The 20,992-nt window shown below is 40.3% G+C and overlaps 1 protein-coding gene across 2 annotated transcripts in view; it reads right to left on the reverse strand.

The window, feature by feature from the left end:
• Positions 1 to 20,992, reverse strand: part of DOCK4 (dedicator of cytokinesis 4) — a 430,038-nt gene that overhangs the window by 152,377 nt on the left and 256,669 nt on the right. For both annotated transcript variants that reach the window (XM_049641704.1, XM_049641705.1), the window contains 4 exons: positions 18,708 to 18,833; positions 9,489 to 9,613; positions 8,504 to 8,666; positions 2,878 to 2,984 (listed from right to left, as the gene is read on the reverse strand). In XM_049641704.1, the coding sequence (XP_049497661.1) occupies positions 2,878 to 2,984; positions 8,504 to 8,666; positions 9,489 to 9,613; positions 18,708 to 18,833 (521 nt within the window). The remainder of the gene's footprint in view (positions 1 to 2,877; positions 2,985 to 8,503; positions 8,667 to 9,488; positions 9,614 to 18,707; positions 18,834 to 20,992) is intronic.

The raw sequence follows: 20,992 nt of genomic DNA on the forward strand, positions 1-20,992 counted from the left end.
AGGATCTCTTTTGCACTGCTGGTGGGAATGCAAACTTGTGAAGCCACTCTGGAAAACAGTCTGGAGGTCCCTCAAAAAGTTAAAAATAGAACTACCCTACGACCCAGCAATTGTACTACTAGGTATTTTTCTAAGGGATACAGGTATGCTGTTTCGAAGGGACACATGCACCCCAATGTTTATAGCAGCACTATCAACAATAGCCAAAGTATGGAAAGAGCCCAAATGTGCATTGATGGATGAATGGATACAGAAGATGCGGCATATACATATACATATATATATACATATATATGTGTGTATATATATATATATATATATACACACACACACACACACATACATTTACATACACACACACACTGAAGTATTACTTGGCAATCAAAAAGAATGAAATCTTGCCATTTGCAACTACGTGGATGGAACTGGAGGGTATTATGCTAAGTGAAATTAGTCAGAGAAAGACAAAAATCATATGACTTCCCTCATACGAGGACTTTAAGAGACAAAACAGATGAACATAAGGGAAGGGAAATAAAAATAATATAAAAACAGGGAGGGGGACAAAACAGAAGAGACTCATAAATATGGAGAACAAACTGAGGGCTACTGGAGGGGTTGTGGGAGGTGGGATGGGCTAAATGGGTAAGGGGCACTAAGGAATCTACTCCTGAAATCTTCGTAGCACTATATACTAATTTGGATGTAAATTTAAAAGAATAAATTAAAAGGTATTCAATTAAAAAAATAAAAATAAAAAATAAAAAAAAATAAAATATTTTGTCTTTGGGGGCACCTGGATGGCTCAGTCAGTTAAGTGTATGACTTTGGCTCAGGTCATGATTTCACCGTTTCTGAGTTCGAGCCCTGCATCAGGCTCTGTGCTGACAGCTTAGAGCCTGGAGCCTGTTGCAGATTCTGTGTGTCCCTCTCTGTGCCCTTTGCCCACTCACACTCTGTCTCTGTCTCTGTCTCTGTCTCTCTCAAAAGGAAATAAACATTAAAAAAGTTTAAAATATTTTGTCTCAGTATTGTATTTTACTTTTTTAATTTTTAAGTTTATTTATTTTGAGAGAGAGAGAGCAAGCAGGGGAAGGACAGAGAGAGGGAGAGAGAGAGAATCCCAAGCAGGCTCCTACACTGCCAGCATGGAGATCTAGGGGGGCTCAAACTCACAAACCCTGAGATCATGACCTGAGCCGAAATCAAGAGCCAGACTCTTAACCGACTGAGCCACCCAGTGCCCCATCTTTGTATTTAACACTGTAAGCTTCTTTAAGTCACTTTTCGAAGTAGAAGGAATAGAAGGGACAGAAACACAAGGGACTTTAACTATTTTGTTAGCCGCTATATTTCCAGTACCTAGAATAGTGACTGACTTGTAGTTGTGGTCAGTAAATTCATTGAACAAATAACTAGAAAATGAATGATTAACGAAATATGCACATACACATGCATGCACATACCAGGGGAGGCTGCCAGGTTGTTGTGCATCATCCCTCATTTTATTAGCAATAATCCCAACGTGAAGAAAGTTTTTGTTTGTACTCCTTAATTCATTCAATAAATCTTTGTTGCACATCTACCATGTGCCAGAACCCCTGTGACCCAAGTTGTCATTCTTGAGGGACTCATAAATCTATTGGAGTAAACTGAGGGAGCATCAGACAATTATGGGACAATATTATGAGTACAATGGTAAGAGATGTGTGCAGAAACCCTGAGAACTCAGAGGAGGGAAGTTGACCAGCTAGAAACACAGGGAGTAGGGGCAGAGAGTAAGGACCATTCTTCTGATAAAGGTTGTGGTCAAAGTGAGCATCCAAGGATGAGCAGGAGTTAACCACAGGGAGAGGGAGAGGAAGAGAAGACTCCAGGAGTGCCATTGGCAGAGGCAAAGCAGAGAGAACCAACATCTAGTGGGGGAAGGAACTAGAAGGAGCTGGATGTGGCCATGGCATCAAATCCAGGAATGTTGAGAGGTGAAGCAGTAGGGGGTTGGGAAGCCTTGCACAATTCTGAGAAGCCTATGATTTATTTTCTATGAAGTCAGGAGTTTTTCAGGGGGGTTAAATTGGGAAGTGGCCTGGTCAGATGCACACCTTAGATAGGTCACCCTGATGGGATGAAACCTGGAGACGAGACGCAGGTGGGCAGAACCAGTTAGCCCAGGTATTAACTGATTAGTCTGGAAAGTCATGTGATCACAGAGACAGAGAAAGGCAAAGGAGAAATATTTTGGAGAAAACTGTATCTTTTAATTCTTTGTTTTATAGTTACTAGTATTTCTATTCTATACTTCTTCATTAATAGTATTTTTGGATAGCTTCTAAGGAGCTCTTGTTTTGTGAATTTTCTTTTTATTGCCTACTGCTGTATACTTTGTTCCCAAAGCTTTTATGACAATTCTTGATGCACAGAATAGAAAGTAACAACCGCTAAAGTTGTTATGACAAAGAACTGCCGATTCTCTACTTGCTTGGTGAGAGCAGAGGATAAGAAACACGTAATGATGACTCTGCTAAATTCACTCCTGAGGGTATATAGATCTAGATCCGAAAGCAGGTATGCAACGGAAAATTTTAAAACCTTATTTGTAAGGTTATTTAATCCTCTCAGGGCAACAGAAAGGACTTTAATGTCAACACATAGGGTTACCCACATATGTACACCTAAATTAAAAAAGATATAAATCATCTTTAAAAGAGGTTTTAGGATCACATAGAATACAGAGACAATGCCTTAAAAAAGATATGCTCCTTGCTAGCAATCTTCCAAAAGAGTATTCTTTTCAGTCATTTTTTTCTCTTTTCCAGAGTGGTAATAAGATAATGAATTAATAATTCAGGCCCATCGTCAACATCTGACTGGCATTACCTTATGCACGATGAGCTCATGAGTGCCATCTGGAAGAGTCCTACCATCTTCCTGCATCAGGGGGACGAAGGAGAAACCAAACAATTTCTTCTCTCCTTTCTCCTTTGCTGTGAGGAAAAAAAAAGAATTATTTGCTTCTTTAAGCGCCTATTTACAGACCTGTGTTCGGATTCACAGATTGCCAACAAGTGTGATCATCCAGAAATACAATCCACATTCAGCAGCTCCCTATACACAACAGTAAACAGCTTTTCTTAGGAGACCTCTATCTACAGTAGCCACCTTCCAACCCATATTCCTGCCCCATAATCTCCAAACTATGCTGCTTGACTAATTTTCTTCATGGGACTCACTCTCTGAAATTATGTTTTAAAAAAATTTCTGGATTGCCTATTTTTTCTCATCACATCCTCCCCTCTGTCTCCAGCACTGAGGGAAGGATCCTTCTATTTTATTTTATTCTGAGCTTGGTATCTCAACAAGTACCAAGAACATGGTAGATTCTCAGTACGTATATGTTAAATAAATGAAGAAGTGAGTGAATGAATGTGAAGCTCAATGTTTTGCTTACTACTTGGGCAAAGGTAGTTTCTAAGCTCTGCCTTGGTCTATAAAAGAACCTTCCCTATGTCCACCTGTGTGAAGACAGCCCTATGGAAGCTACCTCCTTGGGATCTTGGACGTGCTGGAAAACAAAATGAACTACAATCTATAGTTTAAGAAGAGCTTATTGCAGGAGTATTCTGGAAGATGGAAATGAGGCAATGAGGTTTTCAGATGCCCAGTGAAGAATTACAATGGCTGGAAAGGTCAAGTATCATTGGCAATTATTTGTAGAGAAGGAAACTGAGGGAAAATGAGATCACATGATGTTGGGTAACCTGCTCTACATCTTGAGTACCATTCCAATTTTTTCCAACAAGCTTCCATTTCTCCAAAAATGGATAAAACATTAAAAGAAACTGGTTGGTTCAACTGGACTGTCTCCTTGTATTTGGATGTGTAGGGAGGAGTTCCAGGGCCTTGCAGCCTATCGGGGGCTGGATGGTTATTCTTTCCCACTCATGTGTGCAAGTGGAGAGTTATACTTGATGGAAGAGTCCAGCTTTGGAATGAGGATTAGAGCTAGAGGAGTGAGATATGGTGACCCTGAAGTTCAGACAAGAGGCTTCAGTAATACATCATTTCCTCATGATTGCTTCTGGCATTCAGCCACAGGGGAGTGGGGCACCACACAGAGAATAGTAATTTTGCCTCTCCAGTTTTGGCCTCTAGCATGGGGGCCCCCCTGAAAATGTGATTATAGCAAAGGATTTTCTTTTAAAGTTATTAATTTCAACCCCATAAAGAAACTGGGAAAATATCAATGTTTTTAAAAGTGAAATGAAAAGCACAGTGAAGATCTCTAGGATGAGATTTCTACATCAGTGAGAAAGCTGGCTATGTAACTCATGATTTAGGGGAGAACACATACTGAGAAGTAATTTCCTAAATTTATGTCACTATCTTTTTGGTGTGGTTTTTGGTATTCAATTTGGAAGGCTAAAAAGATTCTGTGAATGAGTAAAATTAGCAAAGGTTAAGAAACACAGCAATAGTTTCCCTAAATATGCCTTGTTATAAAAAAAAAAAAAAAAAAAAGCTAAATAGCAAAGTTTGAAGTACATGGTCTTCTGTCCCAAGTTACTAGTTCAGCATTAATAAATTGAATGGATTATTAGGCACAATATGATCCCCTTTCACTAATGAGGACCCTAAGTTTATCAATTCTACCTCCTAATTTTGCCAATTCATTTTTTCTAATACCCCAACTCCAACAATTGTGCCCAGGGACCTCAGATTTACTGACCCTCTCTCAGCGCCCATCAGCTCTCACTTCCCATTTCTACACCCCACCCTTCTGATCACTTAGGATCCCCTCAACCAGCTACTCCTCCACACTTCCCATTATAATGTTGTGGGTCGAAACCCAACTTGCACTTACACCTATGCCAGACCGATCTCACTTAAATTAATGCACATTAACTGCAGATGGACACTTAGCTGGGAAAACCTTCCACATATTTCTACCCAACTCACTTTTTCACTTTTCTAGATGGTGATTTCATCCATCCTCTTCCCTTTTCAAGCCTCCCATACCTCAGCCCTTCCCTCACTCCGAGCGGATGCAGAGAGGACTCCCACATGTTCCACTGAGGAATGCACCTGCTTCGGCTCTCCGGCACCATGCCTCCATCGTCCACTCAACCCAGAGCGCTGGACCCCATGCTCCCTTTATGCAAGGGAACTCCTCCTACACTTGTCCCATCTCTCTTCTACATCATCAGTTTTCCATCTCTTCCAGATCATTTCCACCAAATATGCTTTAGAACTCTATCTTAAAAAAAGAAAACAACAACAACCCTCCTGTAACCCCAGTTGCATTATAGTTACTATGTTACTATCTCATATCTCTGCTCTCTTGAATTCTTTCTAGCAAAGCTTCTGAAAAGATTTGTCTGTACTTACTGCCTGCCCTTCCTTTCCTCTATCTCAATCTTGGACTCACTCCTGCCAGACTTTCATCACCACAAATCCACTAAAACCACTTGTCAGATTCAATGACTTCCATGATGCCAAACGGGGTGGTAATTCCTCTGTCCTCAACTTAATTATCATTGGCACCTGACATATCAGATCAATTCCCCTCTTGAAAATCTTTCTTCAATTAACTTCCTGGATTCTATTTCTGGATTCTCCTTCTACCTCACTGGCTACTCCCTCTTAATTTCCTTAATGGCTTCTTCTCATTCTCTCAAGATCTAAATGTGAAAGTACCCCAGAAATCCACCCTTGAACTTGCCTCTGCTATCTAAATTTACTCTTTAGGAATCCAATTGCATCCAGTCTCATGGCTCTGAAAATCATGGGCATTGGTGATATGCTGGAGCTGGCCTGTACTGGCTCACAGGAGATGACAGTGTGCATCTATCCTCAACTCCAAGTTCAGTGATGGTCATGTTGGTAGCTTGAATTTAGCCATGGTGGGAGCATTTACTTGATGGAAATCAGCAAATACTATAATTCAGGGCTCTCCTCTCCCCCAGGCCAAGTGCTGGTTATTAAGTATTTACAGCACAACAATGGGCCCTGTGTTGTCCTCAAGTTTGTCTCCAGCTTGGACCTCATTCAACTGTCTATCTGACATCTTTAATGTCTAAAAGACTTCTCAGATTTAATATGTAATATTTGGGTTTTGCTCTCCAAAAAGATTCTTCTTGTTGCCTTCCCCCACTTCATTAAATGATCACTTCATTCTTAGGCCAAAATCTTCAGGGTAATCCTTGACTTTTCCCCTTCCTTCACATCTAGTCTATCAATAAATCTGCAAAAAAGAACTGGCCTACTACCGTCCTAATGCAAACCACTTTAACCTCTTACTTGGGGGACTGCAAAAGCCTCCTACATGGTTTTCTATTCCCACCTACAACCTCTCATCTCAAAGCAGCCAGGCTTCTCCTTAATCTAAATCCTCTAATGGCTCTCCTCCCTGCAAACAAAGTCCCAAGTCTTCCCCATGACTTAGAAGACAATATGGGATCTGGCTCCCCTGCTCTGTCTCTGGCCTCATCTCCAAACTCTCCCAGCTGCTCATTCTGGCCTCCTTGCTATTCCTTGAAAATGCCAAGCAGGTTTCAACCTTAAGCGTTTTGTATTCACTGTTCTCTCTGCCTGTAATATTCTTTCCCCAGATACCCAAGGGCTCATGCCTTTATTTCTTTTAGGTTGCTGCTGATACATCTCCTTATTAGAGAGCTCCTTTCTGATCAGCCTTTGTAAAATAACAATACAGCATCATCACTTTCCAGCACCTAAATCCAATATAATCTTCTTTACTGCACTTATCACTACCTGGTATAGTATGTATTTATTTGCTCAGATATTGTCTGTCTCCCCTTTTTAGCACAAAAGCTCTATGAGAGGAGGTATTCTGCTATGTTCACTCATGTATCTCCAATGCCCAGTAACGTGCCTGACACATAGTAGGTGTTCAGTAAACATGCATGTCATGATAAAAAATACTTTTTAAATAAATACATGTATACAGAGAAATATCTGGAAGCTCATGTGATAAAATGATTGCCTGATTATTCATAGTTGATGGGATTATGGGGATTTTTCTTCTTCATGCTTGTGCCATTTCTTCTGAATTTTAACAATCAATATTTAAAAAAAAACACTGAACAATGTTTGAAGTACAAGGACAAGAGGACAGATGTAATACGTTTTACTGAAAATAGCCTTTATTTCATTTTCCAAGTTCTCTGTCTAAATTTCTCCAAATGCTTTCTCCCTTTTTTCTCAGTTCATCTTTACTTTCCTCTATCGTTTTCTTATCTTAAAGCTCAAAGCTCATATGAGGCTCAACTGAGAACTGGTAACAGGGATTGGGGAAGGAATGCTATGGCACCATTCCAAGTGCTTTATGCTTTCCCCCTCCAAGTCCTTTCCATGACACTCCTCTGGGAATTTAGAAGAATGTTAAGACCTTGCTAGTCAACTCCCTACATTCTAAAACGTCCACAAAAGCAAAACTACTGGACCTTCCTGAGCCAATTCCAAAAACATGCCATCATCCCTGCAGTGGACAGTCCTTCTCTTCTCTCTGAATCCTGGTGCACTACACAGCGCTCAGGTGAAGTCACCGCTCAACTATTGGCAATGCCCCCATTCATTCCAGACTAAAGAGGAGTCTGCTGCTTCTCCAATAATGTGACTCTTTTGTACCTACCATGTATTACACTGTTCCTGAAGCAAGATTCACCAGAACCTTCTCCAGTCACAAGGTACACTTCTGGTAGTGTCTAAGACACATTTCAGGGACACAGGGATACCAGAAGATCCCTGGACTGGGGACTGGAGCAGGCCAGGAGTAGGGGCTTGAGAGGAGAATTAAAATAGAGATGTCAAGAAATGACAATTTTAGGGATAGCAATGTTCACATGGGCAAAAACTATAACATCTCTACATCTTGGGTTTTTTAAATTTGTAAAATGAAGCGATTACTTCATGTCATCTCTAAGGCCTATTCGGACTGACATTACTAGCCTGTCATTAGAATACTGTCTGAGACTGCACTGTGAGGCAGGTATATGCAAATCAGATATATATCTGAGCCAATGAGAGGCTTTCCTAGGCACTTTACAGGCCTAGAAAACTCCTCCTGGGTTCCCCGGAGGTGTCTGAGAGCTGGATGAGCTCTCTGCTGGAGAAGCAGCAGGTGGGTCAGGACTGCCCCAAACACCATAAGCCAGACGCGTTTTTAATGCGTGTCTCCCCTTTCTAATCTTTCTAGACTATGAAAGTGATCAACTCATTTTTATGAAAATGAACAACTTAAGAAGAACCCTGTAGACTTCCACAGGTATTTTTTCCTTCCTTGTCCTTCCTGTGTGTTTCCACAGACGCTACTGGTTCTTTGAGAAGAAGTGAGCCCACTCACCTTTCAGGACTCCACTCCCCTTCATTTCTCCCTCTCCAGGGTCTCTGGTTTGTCATACTTTCTGCAGAGTAGCCCACGTGGTCACTATAGCTCAGTAAGGACACTACCCCCACACAAGAGAGCCAGCCCCAAGAAAACACTTACTGGAACAATGCCGAAATTCAAAGCGGATGTGTGCACCCCTGAATTTATCCACAGGAATAGGAAGTTTCAGCAGTTCGGACCACCTGGGACTGTTGTTATGATAAAGCACAAAGGAGTGGTACTCACTAGCTGGCGGCTCTCCAGAGCCGAAGGAGATAAAATCCTAACAAAGGAAACACGCAGGTTAAAGACAGCTTCAATGAAAGATTATTTGAAAAACAGCAGAGCAATTGCTTTGCTCTATCTGCCTGCTCCCCAAACAGCATTTCATGTGGGCCCTCCCTGGGCCCTCGCTGTTCTACACTTGCATCTGTTAGCAGGTGTGTCCACTTAATCCCCGTGCACATCTCCCAGGGCCTCTGGAGCCAGGGGTGGACCTCTGTGACAAGTGCAAGATGGGCAATTGCACGCCCAATTTGGAGTTCAACTATGCGGCAAAGTCCTCAGCCTGCTGCAGTCACAAGCCTGTTCGGTGCCTCCCTGAGAAATGCACACGGCCTCCCTGAGGCTCACGCGAAACACTCCTTCCATTAAGGACCTGCTCCTATCACCCCAATCATCAACAGCACCCCATTCCTCAAGCCCTGTCTTGACCAAAATGAAAACAGACAGGATTCAATGTGGTAGTTTTTATTTTTTTTAACCAGTTGCCCAAGACAAAGTGTTCATCTCCAAAAGTATGACAGATGAAAGGGGAAGAGTGGGGTGATACTAAAAATGCAACATTTAAGGAATAGCTGCTCTGAGGAAATTACTGCCATGATTCCTTAAACAATCAAACTGTAAAAGCCTCTCTGTTCTTCTACTGTCTCTTCTGGAAGGTATTTCAGTGATTTAATAAAAAAGGGAAGAAAACTACCCTGGGGCGGAGAAGAAACATAAGGTGGAAAAGACTGTAAATCAGAAGTTAACCAATCACATTAAAGATGAACCCCGAACAATGATGTGGAATTGTTTTACCAGAAAGTACCCACTATCCACGTACCTTTAAGATCTGGCCACTACTCTCCACAATGAACATAGTGACTTCCACATTTCTGGCCACGCTCTTCCCTCCTTTTTCAAATTCACCCCTTTCTATAGTGATGTACAAATCATTCCTCATTTCACCTAGTAGGAAAATTAAAACCATGTTTTTAGAGATAAATGTTTCTGTGAGTGAGTGTATGTGTGTGTGTATGTATAAATATATACATATTATATACATACACATACATACATATATGTTTTATATATATATATTATATATATATATATATCTTGTAAGTATAATAAAGTACTCTATCAAGAAAAACTTTAGTTCATAAAATGAACTGCTATAACATACATATAAAAGTAAAATATATTATATTTACACTTTTATAAAAGGGCCCCCACCTTCATTGCTAATACCCAAGAAAAGTAAAGGCCAGCCTCTGCCGGTCTGAAGTTGCGACACTGAAAATGTACATTTAGGAGGTGAATACAGGGACGAAGAATGAAGGTGTTGTCAAGTCTCACCATTTTTCAATATTTCCCTCATTTCATTTATGAGGTGTGATTACAAAATGACAGCCTAGCAGGGTGGCTCAAAGAAGCCAGACTCAATACTTTATAGACACAACACTTAGAGTAGAAGAAAGACCCACATGGAATAAAATGACAGGACTGCAAAGGGTAGAGTTACAATTTAAATCTTTTTCTAAATTCACAGACAAAATGATCTCACTGCTGGAAGAACCCAGGTTAGGCTTTATGAACACAGATGTAGAATAATTCAGTTATGCAAGACAAAGTTGGCTTACTGTTCCTTACCATCAAGCTATAACACAAATAAGATCCGAACTGCCATATTCTATGAACACATACACCAATTTTTTTTTCTCAATTGGTTATTTATAAAACTTACTGCCACAAGAAAAAAGAAATTTGATGCCAATGACCAAACTTAGGCAAACACACTGACAGCATGCTTTTACCTTTCCTATGAGAATTAGATGATGGGTAAACAGTGAGTGAGAAAGAAGTAAACACAATGTTACCAGAAAGTTTTTGAAGATAAATACTGGTAAGTTTGGCAATGTTGAATTCACTTTTACTTAATATAGCTTTCAAACATTAGAAGAATCAAAAGCAATATATATATTTTTTCCTAGTAAAAAAAACCTTTCCACAAAAAAAAGCAGATCACTAGAAGAAACATAACCACACAAGTAAGCTCACAAAATTGGGAGATTTTTAAGACTTCCTGACAGCAGTGTGTACAAGAAAGTACCCTAACTTTCAAATCCATGGGGGAATACCAGTGTGACTGGTCACCTTCCTCCATTAAGACAAACTTTTGATGATGGCATCATTTGCCAGTGACCTGGACTGACCAGGAAACAGACGGGACATGAAATAGAGAAAAAAAGTAAGTCCCATAAAGGATGAAATCTAAACCACCCTTTATAAAGAGTATGTAGAAAACACATTGGAAATAATTGATACAGTGGTCTCTGGCTTATGAATTTCTAGCTCTCTCATACAAATCAATTTGGGGAGGCAATGAACTTGGAATTCCAGGAGAAAACCAATATATTTCAACACATTTAAAATTATATCTGTGTGCTTTGTAGGTTTTTGTTTGAACCACCTCTCTCTCTTTTTTTTTAATTTTTTTTATTTTTTACAAAGTGGCGAGTAAATATTTTAAGTTTGCTACTTAAAAGACTACTACTACACACACACACACACACACACACACCCTTAATAAAAGTGCATTTTAATGATTTAACAATACCATTACTAAATTAATAGTGCATTCACAAACTCCAGCCTCTAAATCAACCAATTTGAACAAAATCAAAATAGGCCTGATATGCTACTGGTCGGCACACGTGCTATTTCAACACTATGTTTGGGAAAAAATTCTTGACGATAGTTCCCCCACTAACAGATTCGGCAGATAAAAAAGCAACACTCAAATCGAGGCAGATTAGAGCAAAATATGTCTGTTAACAATAGCAAAATTCCTTTGCTTCTTGGAATAGGTGACACATAATGAGTAGCTCTGCTTACAGACAGACTAAAACATACAGTGGGTGATGGGAAGTATGGCTACAGGGCTTTCTACTTTAGGAATTTCTCATAATGAGTAATTAGCTAGTCCAAACCACACGGGGCTTAGCTGTCCTGCAAAACCAAGAATAAGTGTTTCCTGCGAAGGAGACTTCCACTCTCATCTCTTGGGAGGAAGGGCAACTCTGACTTTATCAAAAGCAAGAAGGGATGAGGGAGGTTTGTAAGGTGACCTGTTTTCCCCAGTCTGTAGGCTAGGCCTAAAGGATGAATAGGGGTGGTGGAGAGATTAATGTGTTTCCAGAGCTATGAAATTCTTCATCCATGTACCCACTACATGCCAGATATTATTCTAGGCCTAGGAGACCCAGCAGTGAACAAAGCAAAAATCCTTTTCCCACAGAGTTTGGATTCCAGTAATAGGGAGGTCTTTAATACAGAAGCCAAATATATAATATGTTGCATAATAACAGGAAGTTCTGCGGATAATAAGACTAAGAAGGGGCACAGGGAAAGCGGGTGTTTCATGAGAAAGACGTCACTGAGAAGATGAGAGATGTGAGTAAGCTATGGTATATTTTGGCAAAGAAGAAAAGTTGAAAATGGCATGAGCTTCCCAAACCAATCCATAAAGCCTGTTTAGCTTACACCGTAGCTGGATTCTTCTATTTCTTCTGAATTCAGAAGCGATTGTGAATTCAGATAAGCCTAAAGGATGTAGGGTAAACAGGAAGATTAGAATCAAAGATCTGGACTCAAGTCTCTTTCTCTCTACTGTTTGCTCTGTGTGGTATCCGTCTAGATGGGGTAATATAAACCTCCAGGCCTCAAGTTTTTGAGTTATTAAAATGGGGGTGGGGTAAAGACAGAGGCAGGGGTAAAAGAGGTGGTAGGAGGGACAAGACTACTTTGTTACGTTACACTGTTTCTGTGACTTACAGAAGAACTTCTGAAATACATACATTCATAAATTCAAACACTTTAGGCACATGCTTTACTTTTCTGGTCTTTAATGGTCATTATCCCTGCAACCTTTTCCTCTTTTGCAAACCTTTTAGCCTCAAATAAGATTTCTCTGAAAAGGGAATACACAACAAGGAGAACATTTCTCCTGGATGACATTCTACGTATGTCTCCCCAGGAATTCTGCAGCTTGCTATGTTCCAGTACTGCCATGTACCGTGTCTTGCCAAAACGTGCAGAAGGATAAAGCTGAAACGTGCTAATTAAAATCAATACACCTGAGGTCAGCTCTGGAGAAAACTAATAAGCCCAAATGCTGTTAAGAAAGCATCTTGGGTAATTAAGAGAGAAACCATAAAGTGAGTATGAAATGGAGTCATAGCACTAGTGTGAAAAGCTATTTTCCTGACAATGTTTATTAACACCTTGCACCTCTCAAATTTAATACTCTGTAAATTTGATGTGCATAACACCTGTCTCTGTTTAGTAGGCCCACTGGCTTTGCACGTGAAGGCTTCGCAAAATATCACTGTAGACAGATAAATATAAGGCCACAACAATGGGAACAAATTCAAAAGAGTTCAGTGATTACAGTCAAACGGGATCGATTTATGGCTTGACCTCAATAGCCAAGAGGTTTCCATTATTAGCTGAAACCCTGATCTTTGATTCTATGCTGGGAATGCCATGGATAAAGCCCAAGCTCGCCACATCAAGTAAACTACTGCACTCAGCCACAGGCTAGCCAAGTGCCTTAGCTGGGCTGGGTACTTGGTAATATTTATGGAACTGGAAAAGTTCCTGCCCTTCCGTTAAAAACAAATCGACAAGTGTCTGAGACGAGGGGTATTTCATGGACTGAGATTATGACAATGATGATGACGGTGGCGGTAGTAGATAGATGGTAGTTCCATACTTTGCCAAGTGCTATACACAGAACAGCTCATTAAATGCTCACATCAAGGTTAAAAGAAGGTCCTATTTTTCCATCTTACAGATAAGAAAATAGGTGTATAAATATTAAGAAATGTCCAACATATTCTAAGTTTACATTAAAATCAAGTATTTTCAGCATGAAAAATGTAATTTCACAGGGTGACAATGGCCATCAAATAACCTAGTGTAATTCAGCTTTCTTCGCCAGAAGATCAGTGCCTTAAGAAAGGAAGGTATTAGTCCTACTCTGCTCTGTGTTAGTCAGATCAGACTTGAGGCACTGATTTCAGTTCTAGACACCATCTTTACAGGACAGGGACAGACACAAACGGCATCATCTGGACCATAAACAATACAGAGAAAGGACTCAGAGCCCATCAGCGGAGGGATGAGGGTGACAAGAGAATTAAGTGAATTTAAAGATGTTGAGGTTTCAAGCAGAAAAACTCAACCCAATAGATAGAAACTAGTCCAACACCAAGAGGTCATTTTGAGATCTGTGTTCTCGGGTCATTATCAATATTCAAGTTATGTGCCTGAAAAACCATCGCTAGGAACCTGAGGGAGAATCCATGCACTGGATATATGGCTGGGCTGCATGGCCCTTCAGGCATGTGGCAGGCAGAATAAGGACACCTCCTGTACCCCAAAGAGATGTCCAGGTTCTAATCTGGGAACCTGTGAATATGTTACCTTACACAGCGAAAAGGGACTTTGTGGTGATTATTCATTAAGTTAAGGATCTTGAGATGGGAGACTTTCTTGGATTATCAGGGTAGGCTCAAAAGAATTATAAGGGTCCTTATAAGAGAAAGAGGGAGGGGCACCTGGGAGGCTCAGTCAGTTAAGCGACCGACTTTGGCTCAGGTCCCTGACTTGCGGTTCCCAAGTTTGAGCCCCGCGTCAGGCTCAGTGCTGACAGCTCAGAGCCTGAAGCCTGCTTCGGATTCTGTATGTGTGTGTGTCTCTCTCTCTGCCCCTCTCTCTCTCAAAACTAAAAACATTAAAAAAAAAAAATGTAAAAGAGGGAAATGGAGGCAGGAGGGCCAGAGACAGAGAAGGCGGTATGATGAGGGAAGCAGACATAGGAATGATGTGGGGGCCATGAGGCAAGGAGTGCAGGCAATCTCTGGAAGCTGGAGAAGGCAAGGAAATGAATTCTCCCTTACAGCCATCAGAAGAAATGCAGCCCTGCCGAAAGACCCGGATTCTAGCCCAGCCAGACCTGTGCGTACTTCTGATCTCCATAACTGCAAGATTAAGACTTTTGTGGTGTTTTAAACCACCCCTCTTGTGGTGATTTGTAAGAGCAGCTATAGAAAGCTCATACATATTGTATTATGTATTACCATGTATTATGTATGCCAACTATACCCAAGATTCTATCACTTAATGATAACTTCATGGGTGAGGGCAAGGACAGGACAGGAACCCAGGTAACTGGAAATCAAAGCAGAAAACAGAAAGGGAAAATTTATGGATGGGCTGAAAACTGAACTTTGGATTTCTCACATATGGTGCATCTTTGGTGAAACTTATCAATGTTTTTTTCTCCTTTTTGTGTCATTCTCATTTTTGTTTTGCCTTATTTTAGGAGAGTATTATGAGGTATTGAACTTTTTTGGGGGGTAGCTTTTCAATTTTTGTGGACTACTAAGAAAATAATGGCAAATGCTATAATAGCATCCATGATAGTCTTGCCAGAACAGTGTTGCATAAAGACAGGAGTAGAGATGGGCTGTGGTTCCCTGATGCCCACGATATTCTAGGACAAGGATATCTGGTAGGGCCAGCTGGGGAAAGTCCTACACCCTTGTGTAATGGGGCCTGTAAGCCTCAAACTTTTGGAGGTGCCAGCTCCTTCACCATTCTGATTTGGGGCTGGAATCCCACCTCAGTATAACCCAGATGATCCTTAACCTCCACCTCTTGGATCACCATGGAATTCATTGGTTGAAAGTCCACAACCCCCTCCTCTAGCATGATCATGGGGTTCAGGTCTCAGGCAAGTGGTTACATGCGTGGAGGTCCAGTGACTTGGAATGAGGGGTGGTGAGCTTTGGTTAGATTTAGGATGTATTTTTAAGGAAGTTTGAATTATATCACACTGGTTCCCACCTGCTTTTGCCAAAAGAAGGCTTATCTCAGGCAGTCCCATCTACTGATACGTCTCTGTCAGTAAGTGATAAAGAATAACATTTATACTTGAAAGAACAGAACTTCATATCCCCTTAAACACGAGGCAAACATATGCACAACATTCCTCTCACCCCAGTGTGCAAATCATTATCTAGTCAGCTTTGACCAAATAGAAATTTGACTTATGTGATCACCTAACACCCAAAGAAAAAGGAGGCTTACTCTGAATGACACTTGAAAACTAAACTTAAATAAATCTTGAGATGAAGATCAAAGCTACTACCACTGGCAGCCATTTGAAACCTGGGTTCTGCTAATTGTTTTCAAAGTGAGCCTCTACCTCCCAAATTTCAACCCCTCCCTTTCCCATCACTCCACAACTTTTATTCAATTCCTTTCAGGGTTAGGAGCTTCAAAGATCTCCTACGAAGACTGAATTTACCCTAACAAACAATGACAGCTTAATCAGTTGATACATGAGAACAAGTTTCCAAGGGAACAATGCACAAATGGGGAAGACAAAGTCACGAGGCAATGATGAAAGCAATGATCATGCTGCCTAAAAGAACCATAAACTCAGTCAGAATGGGCCTTCAGGCTGGGGGAGGCACAGCTTGACCTTCCATGACATTCCTGACACATCAGCTAGCTTTGCTCCAAAATGTCTGGTGGATGGAAACTTAGTCCTTCCCGATATTCAGCAGTGGCCCAGGTCCTACTCTGCACAGTCTGTTAAGACATTTAGAGGAAGGCTGTCCAATACTGTAACCACTGCCACATGTGGCAGCTGAGTACTTGAAATGTGACTTGGCTGGAAATAAATGTGCTATAAATGTACAATATTCACCAGCCTTTAGGGATGGAGGGTAAAAAAGAGAGTGTGAAATAACTCATTAAAAATTTTTTATACGAATCACCTATTGAAATGATAATATTTTGGATGTGGTGGGTTAAATAAAACATATTATTAAAATTAATTTCAACTCTTTGCTCTTACTCTTTTGAAAGTGGCTACTAGAAAAGTTAAAATTGCATTTATGGCTCTCTAATTACATTTCTACTGGACAGCACTGATTGAAATATTTTTGCTGCTCTCCCCATCATGGGCCCAGAGACCAGACCATGGAACTTTCTGCAGAATTATTTGGTTTGTACATAGCAGTGATGGAGCTTCAAAGAAAGTGACTTATATTCTTTGAAAACTGGACACCATAAGAAACAAAGTGCTGGATGGCCAACGCTTAACAACAGGGAAGGGTCATGCAGCTTGAAAGCACATGGCCAGATCACCTCTTCACACTAGGTGACATCTTAGAGACGTGCCCCTACAATAGCCAGACCAAGGGGAGAGTTTCTGCTTCTGTGTTTTCCCCGTTCCAAAAAGAGTCTGGCACTGATTACGTCCTATGATCCTCAGCAGAAGTTTTGTGTATGCTCCCATCAGTGTCAAGACCTCAGATAACTCCTTCTGTAGAGAGGCAGCGACTATGTTGATGACCTTGTCCTGTGGGGATAAGCATGGGCCTCACCTGTCCTGACCCCTAGCAGAACACAAATCAATTCGGAAAGATGAGTCTAGACAATGAAAAGAAAAAAAATCATGCCAGCAGACTGTCAGTGCAACATTGACATTAGAAATGTTGTTCTCCTACATTGTCTCATTGAAGAATTCAGCTCAAGTTTTCATTAGAGCCACCAGTGAGAATTAACTGACAAGTCAACATTCTGAAAATAACAAAGGGAAACAAAACAATGAACACATGTTTGGCAATGTAAAAAAAAAATTCCACTCAGTTTTAAAGCTGCTTTCAGCTGTTTGTGTAAATATACACACCTCTCCCTTCTTCATCGAATGTGGAAGATTAAGCAGCCACCCAAGAAAAAGGAGAAAAGAAAAAGAAGCAGGTGCTTTAAAAATCATCTCTTGGCATCGCTGGCATGCGGACTTGTGTCCACGAGGACTGATCCCCTGGGCAGGGGGACCAATGCCGCTCTAATGTAGTACAGCAAAGGGACAGGAGCGAGCCTTATTCCAGAGAAAGTTCATTTCCATCATTAAAGCCAGACAAAGGCGGCATGAGCACAGCACATCCCAGACAATTATTCAGCTGGTGAAGTGTCATGTTGCTTTATATTTTTCCACTTCTCAATGATACTGCCCAGAGACCAAGCTGAGGAATTCTTCCAGCAGCTGTCTGCATTCTGTCTGAAAATATGTTTTTTATATTAGATTTGCCCATCAATTTGCTTCCCAGTGGCATGAATTTTTTTCTTTTTTTGTTACAAAGGAAAATACCAGTTATTTATAGCAACTGAAGGAAATAATGAAGGGGTGCAGGAGCCACTGAATCACAGGCCACCAAGTCAACAGTTCTATATACACAGTCATTTTCAACAAGAGTAGCATGAGATGCTCAAGCAGAATGGGTCCTTAAGCCAGGTCAGGTCACCTCAGGAAACTTTCCAGGCTCTCTGTTAGCCTTCCCCGCAGGAATAGGTTTGCACAGAGACATCACAAGATGCTGCAACAGGGCAATGCCAGGCACTTTCTCTATCACATTAGGTCTTTATCCACGGCAGTCCTAGCAGCTCTCTTACAGCTGTGCCAAAGGCCCTGTCAGATGCAACTTCCCGCACTTTTTTTGTCCTTTTACATTGCTAAAAGAGACCTGAAAAATACATCTCAAAAAGAACTAGGAAAGGTGGCGAAAAACATTTGGTATTTGTATATGGCTGCTGATTTACATATATATATCTTGGGTAGAAAAATCCTTTAGGAAGGTGAAGCTGCTGCCCAATAATTATTCTTATCAAAACCTGTAAGGACTTCCCCTTAGTGACTTCACTAACATTTTCTACCAAAGGAAGTATTTTCTGGATACTATTTCAGTTTTCCTTCTTATCATGGTCATAAAGAATGCAACATGGCCCTACAAGTTACCCACACTAATAAAAATGTCAAGATATTTTTAAAAACTTTTGCTTATTTATTATCATACACCTCATTTCCTTCTTTAGCATGGTCCATTTGAACTCTTTGAAACTGACAAATTTGAAAAATTTCTCAAGTGTCAAAAACAGACATAACACCCATATGTCAACCCTCGGTCCATCCCACATCACTTACCAGGCATAATAATATTAGAAAAACCCAACTTTCTCGTTATAGACACTCCATGAGAAAATACTGATGAGTATTCTCTTCTGATTTGTTCAATGTCTCCATGCAATAGCTGTAGGGAAACTGCTAAACCTAAAATAAATGAGAGATAACAGAGTAAAAAATAGGACAGAAATAGCATGAATGGAAATCTGAGCTTGCTTCAACAAGCCCACAACTATGAAGGCATTGTTAAAACAAAAGGTTAATATTCAGACAAAATCAACAGAATCTATAGGAGTAATTTCTAGAGAACACTTTTCCAACTTGACTATTTGGGTTTTCCCTTTTCCCCTGTTTAAAAAGGTTCATAGCAACTGGAAAAAATTTGAACATAACATTAAGAAGTGTGACTTCTGGCCCCTACACCCTCTTTTCCAGCCCCCCACCAGAAGAAATGACCCCACTCCAATACTCATGCCAGCAACTGATGACTGCTACCTAGCCCTAGAGGACACTGATCTCAAAATGGGAATTCTAATTTCTTTTAACTCTATAAAACCTATGAAGTTAACAATATCATTAAGGTGTACACAAATCTAGAGTCATATAATAATTCAAGGATTTTAAGGATATTCAGAGATTTTCTTAAAACTTAAGTAACAAAGGTTATTATAATGAAAGTAAGATTATATTAATACTCTACACATTAGAAACTCATAATGGCATTATTTTCTACTGAGAAGAATTTAGCAGGATGCAGGCCACAAACAAAAAGGCATTTAGTCAGTAAAGTAGTAAAATTATCTTTAAAAAAAAAAAAGCCAATTACAGTGACATTACTACAGTGGGATATATAAAAGATGAATGACACATTTCTCGTAACTTATTCCCCCAACTCCCAGGCAAGAAGTACAGAAAGGAAATTAATGCTGTATTTTTGTGAATATGCTTGTATATTTCTGGGCTGCTACTTCTCTTTCTGTTTTTTAATTCCCTACTGTTTTTCTATTATTTTAAATAAGAAAGACAAAAAAAGAAGGAAAGGAAAGGAAAGGAAAGGAAAGGAAAGGAAAGGAAAGGAAAGAGGGTTCCTTACTTCCATTAGTGATAGAAAATGAAGCCAATCAAAAGGGACTTATTTTTAAAACTTCCAGTCATAATTAACCTGCACACAATTTTAAAATGAATCTGGATGGTGGAGTTAAGAGGATGATAAATCTATACTCCAAAGATTCTCTACCTATATCATTACTTACCATGTGCAAGTTACCATTCCCCATTCATCATTTACAGTACTACAATGCCCTCACAAACATGAACCATAAGCATGACAACATTCATGCTGGAATCAAAAAGAAATGCAAAGCTTATTTACCACATATCTACATTAGGATTTTCCTTTCATTCTCCTTCAACAGTAAGAACAACAGAAGAAGTGTTTTGTTAGTTTGTTTGCTTGGTTTTCCATAAAGTGGTTAAAACATCAGGAAATTTTGTTTAAAAAAGAAATAGGCTCATAGAGAAGATGGAGCCTTCCTTGGGGTTCCAGTCTGATGAGGTATACCCAAGGGGCAAAGATTTAAGAGATGAACGGCAGGACAGTACTGCATCATTATGTCCTCACACTTTCTGGTGTGTGGGTCTAAGAGAATGTGTCAGAGAGCTGTTGTCAGAATTTGGTTAAATGTGGCAGGTACTCAGGAACTTTAACTAAATCTTCAAGCCATTTTTACCTATCTATCCTTTATCTCCCTCCCTGCCCCACTCCATCTGAGTTGGGAGACTGAAGGCAACAGAATGGAGGAGCATCTGTCCCTCGATAATCACAAGGAATGAAGGAGGGGGGAATAACTGGTCTGGATGGTTTGATGGCGACACAATTTGTGTAGCTTTGGGATACTTTTATGTGGTGCTATTGGCTCCTTTTAAAACCCAAAGGCAGGAAAATGAAAACAAACTAACATGTGTTGTAATCCATCTGTCCCAGCAGCTATTTCTTCCTGACTCACACTCTCCCACTACCCCCACCTCATTACTGGTGTTTCTGTTCTCTTCCCACTTCTGTCCTTTTGCCTCCAAAATACTCACCCACACCATCACCATTAACATCATCAGAAGCTGATATACGTAGAAGGGCAGTTCATGCCAGACATGGTACCTAAGAACAGTTCCTCATGCTGGGGAGAACACTTCAAATCTGGGGTACTATAAGCAATGATTTCACACAGAGAGTCAGATGGACTTAAGAAAATTCTTGAGGTCCTACGATTTTTTGCAAGTGAAGATCAATTTACTAGGACTTCTCATCA

Source organism: Panthera uncia, chromosome A2 (genome assembly GCF_023721935.1).
Source record: "Panthera uncia isolate 11264 chromosome A2, Puncia_PCG_1.0, whole genome shotgun sequence".
Lineage (NCBI taxonomy): Eukaryota > Metazoa > Chordata > Mammalia > Carnivora > Felidae > Panthera > Panthera uncia.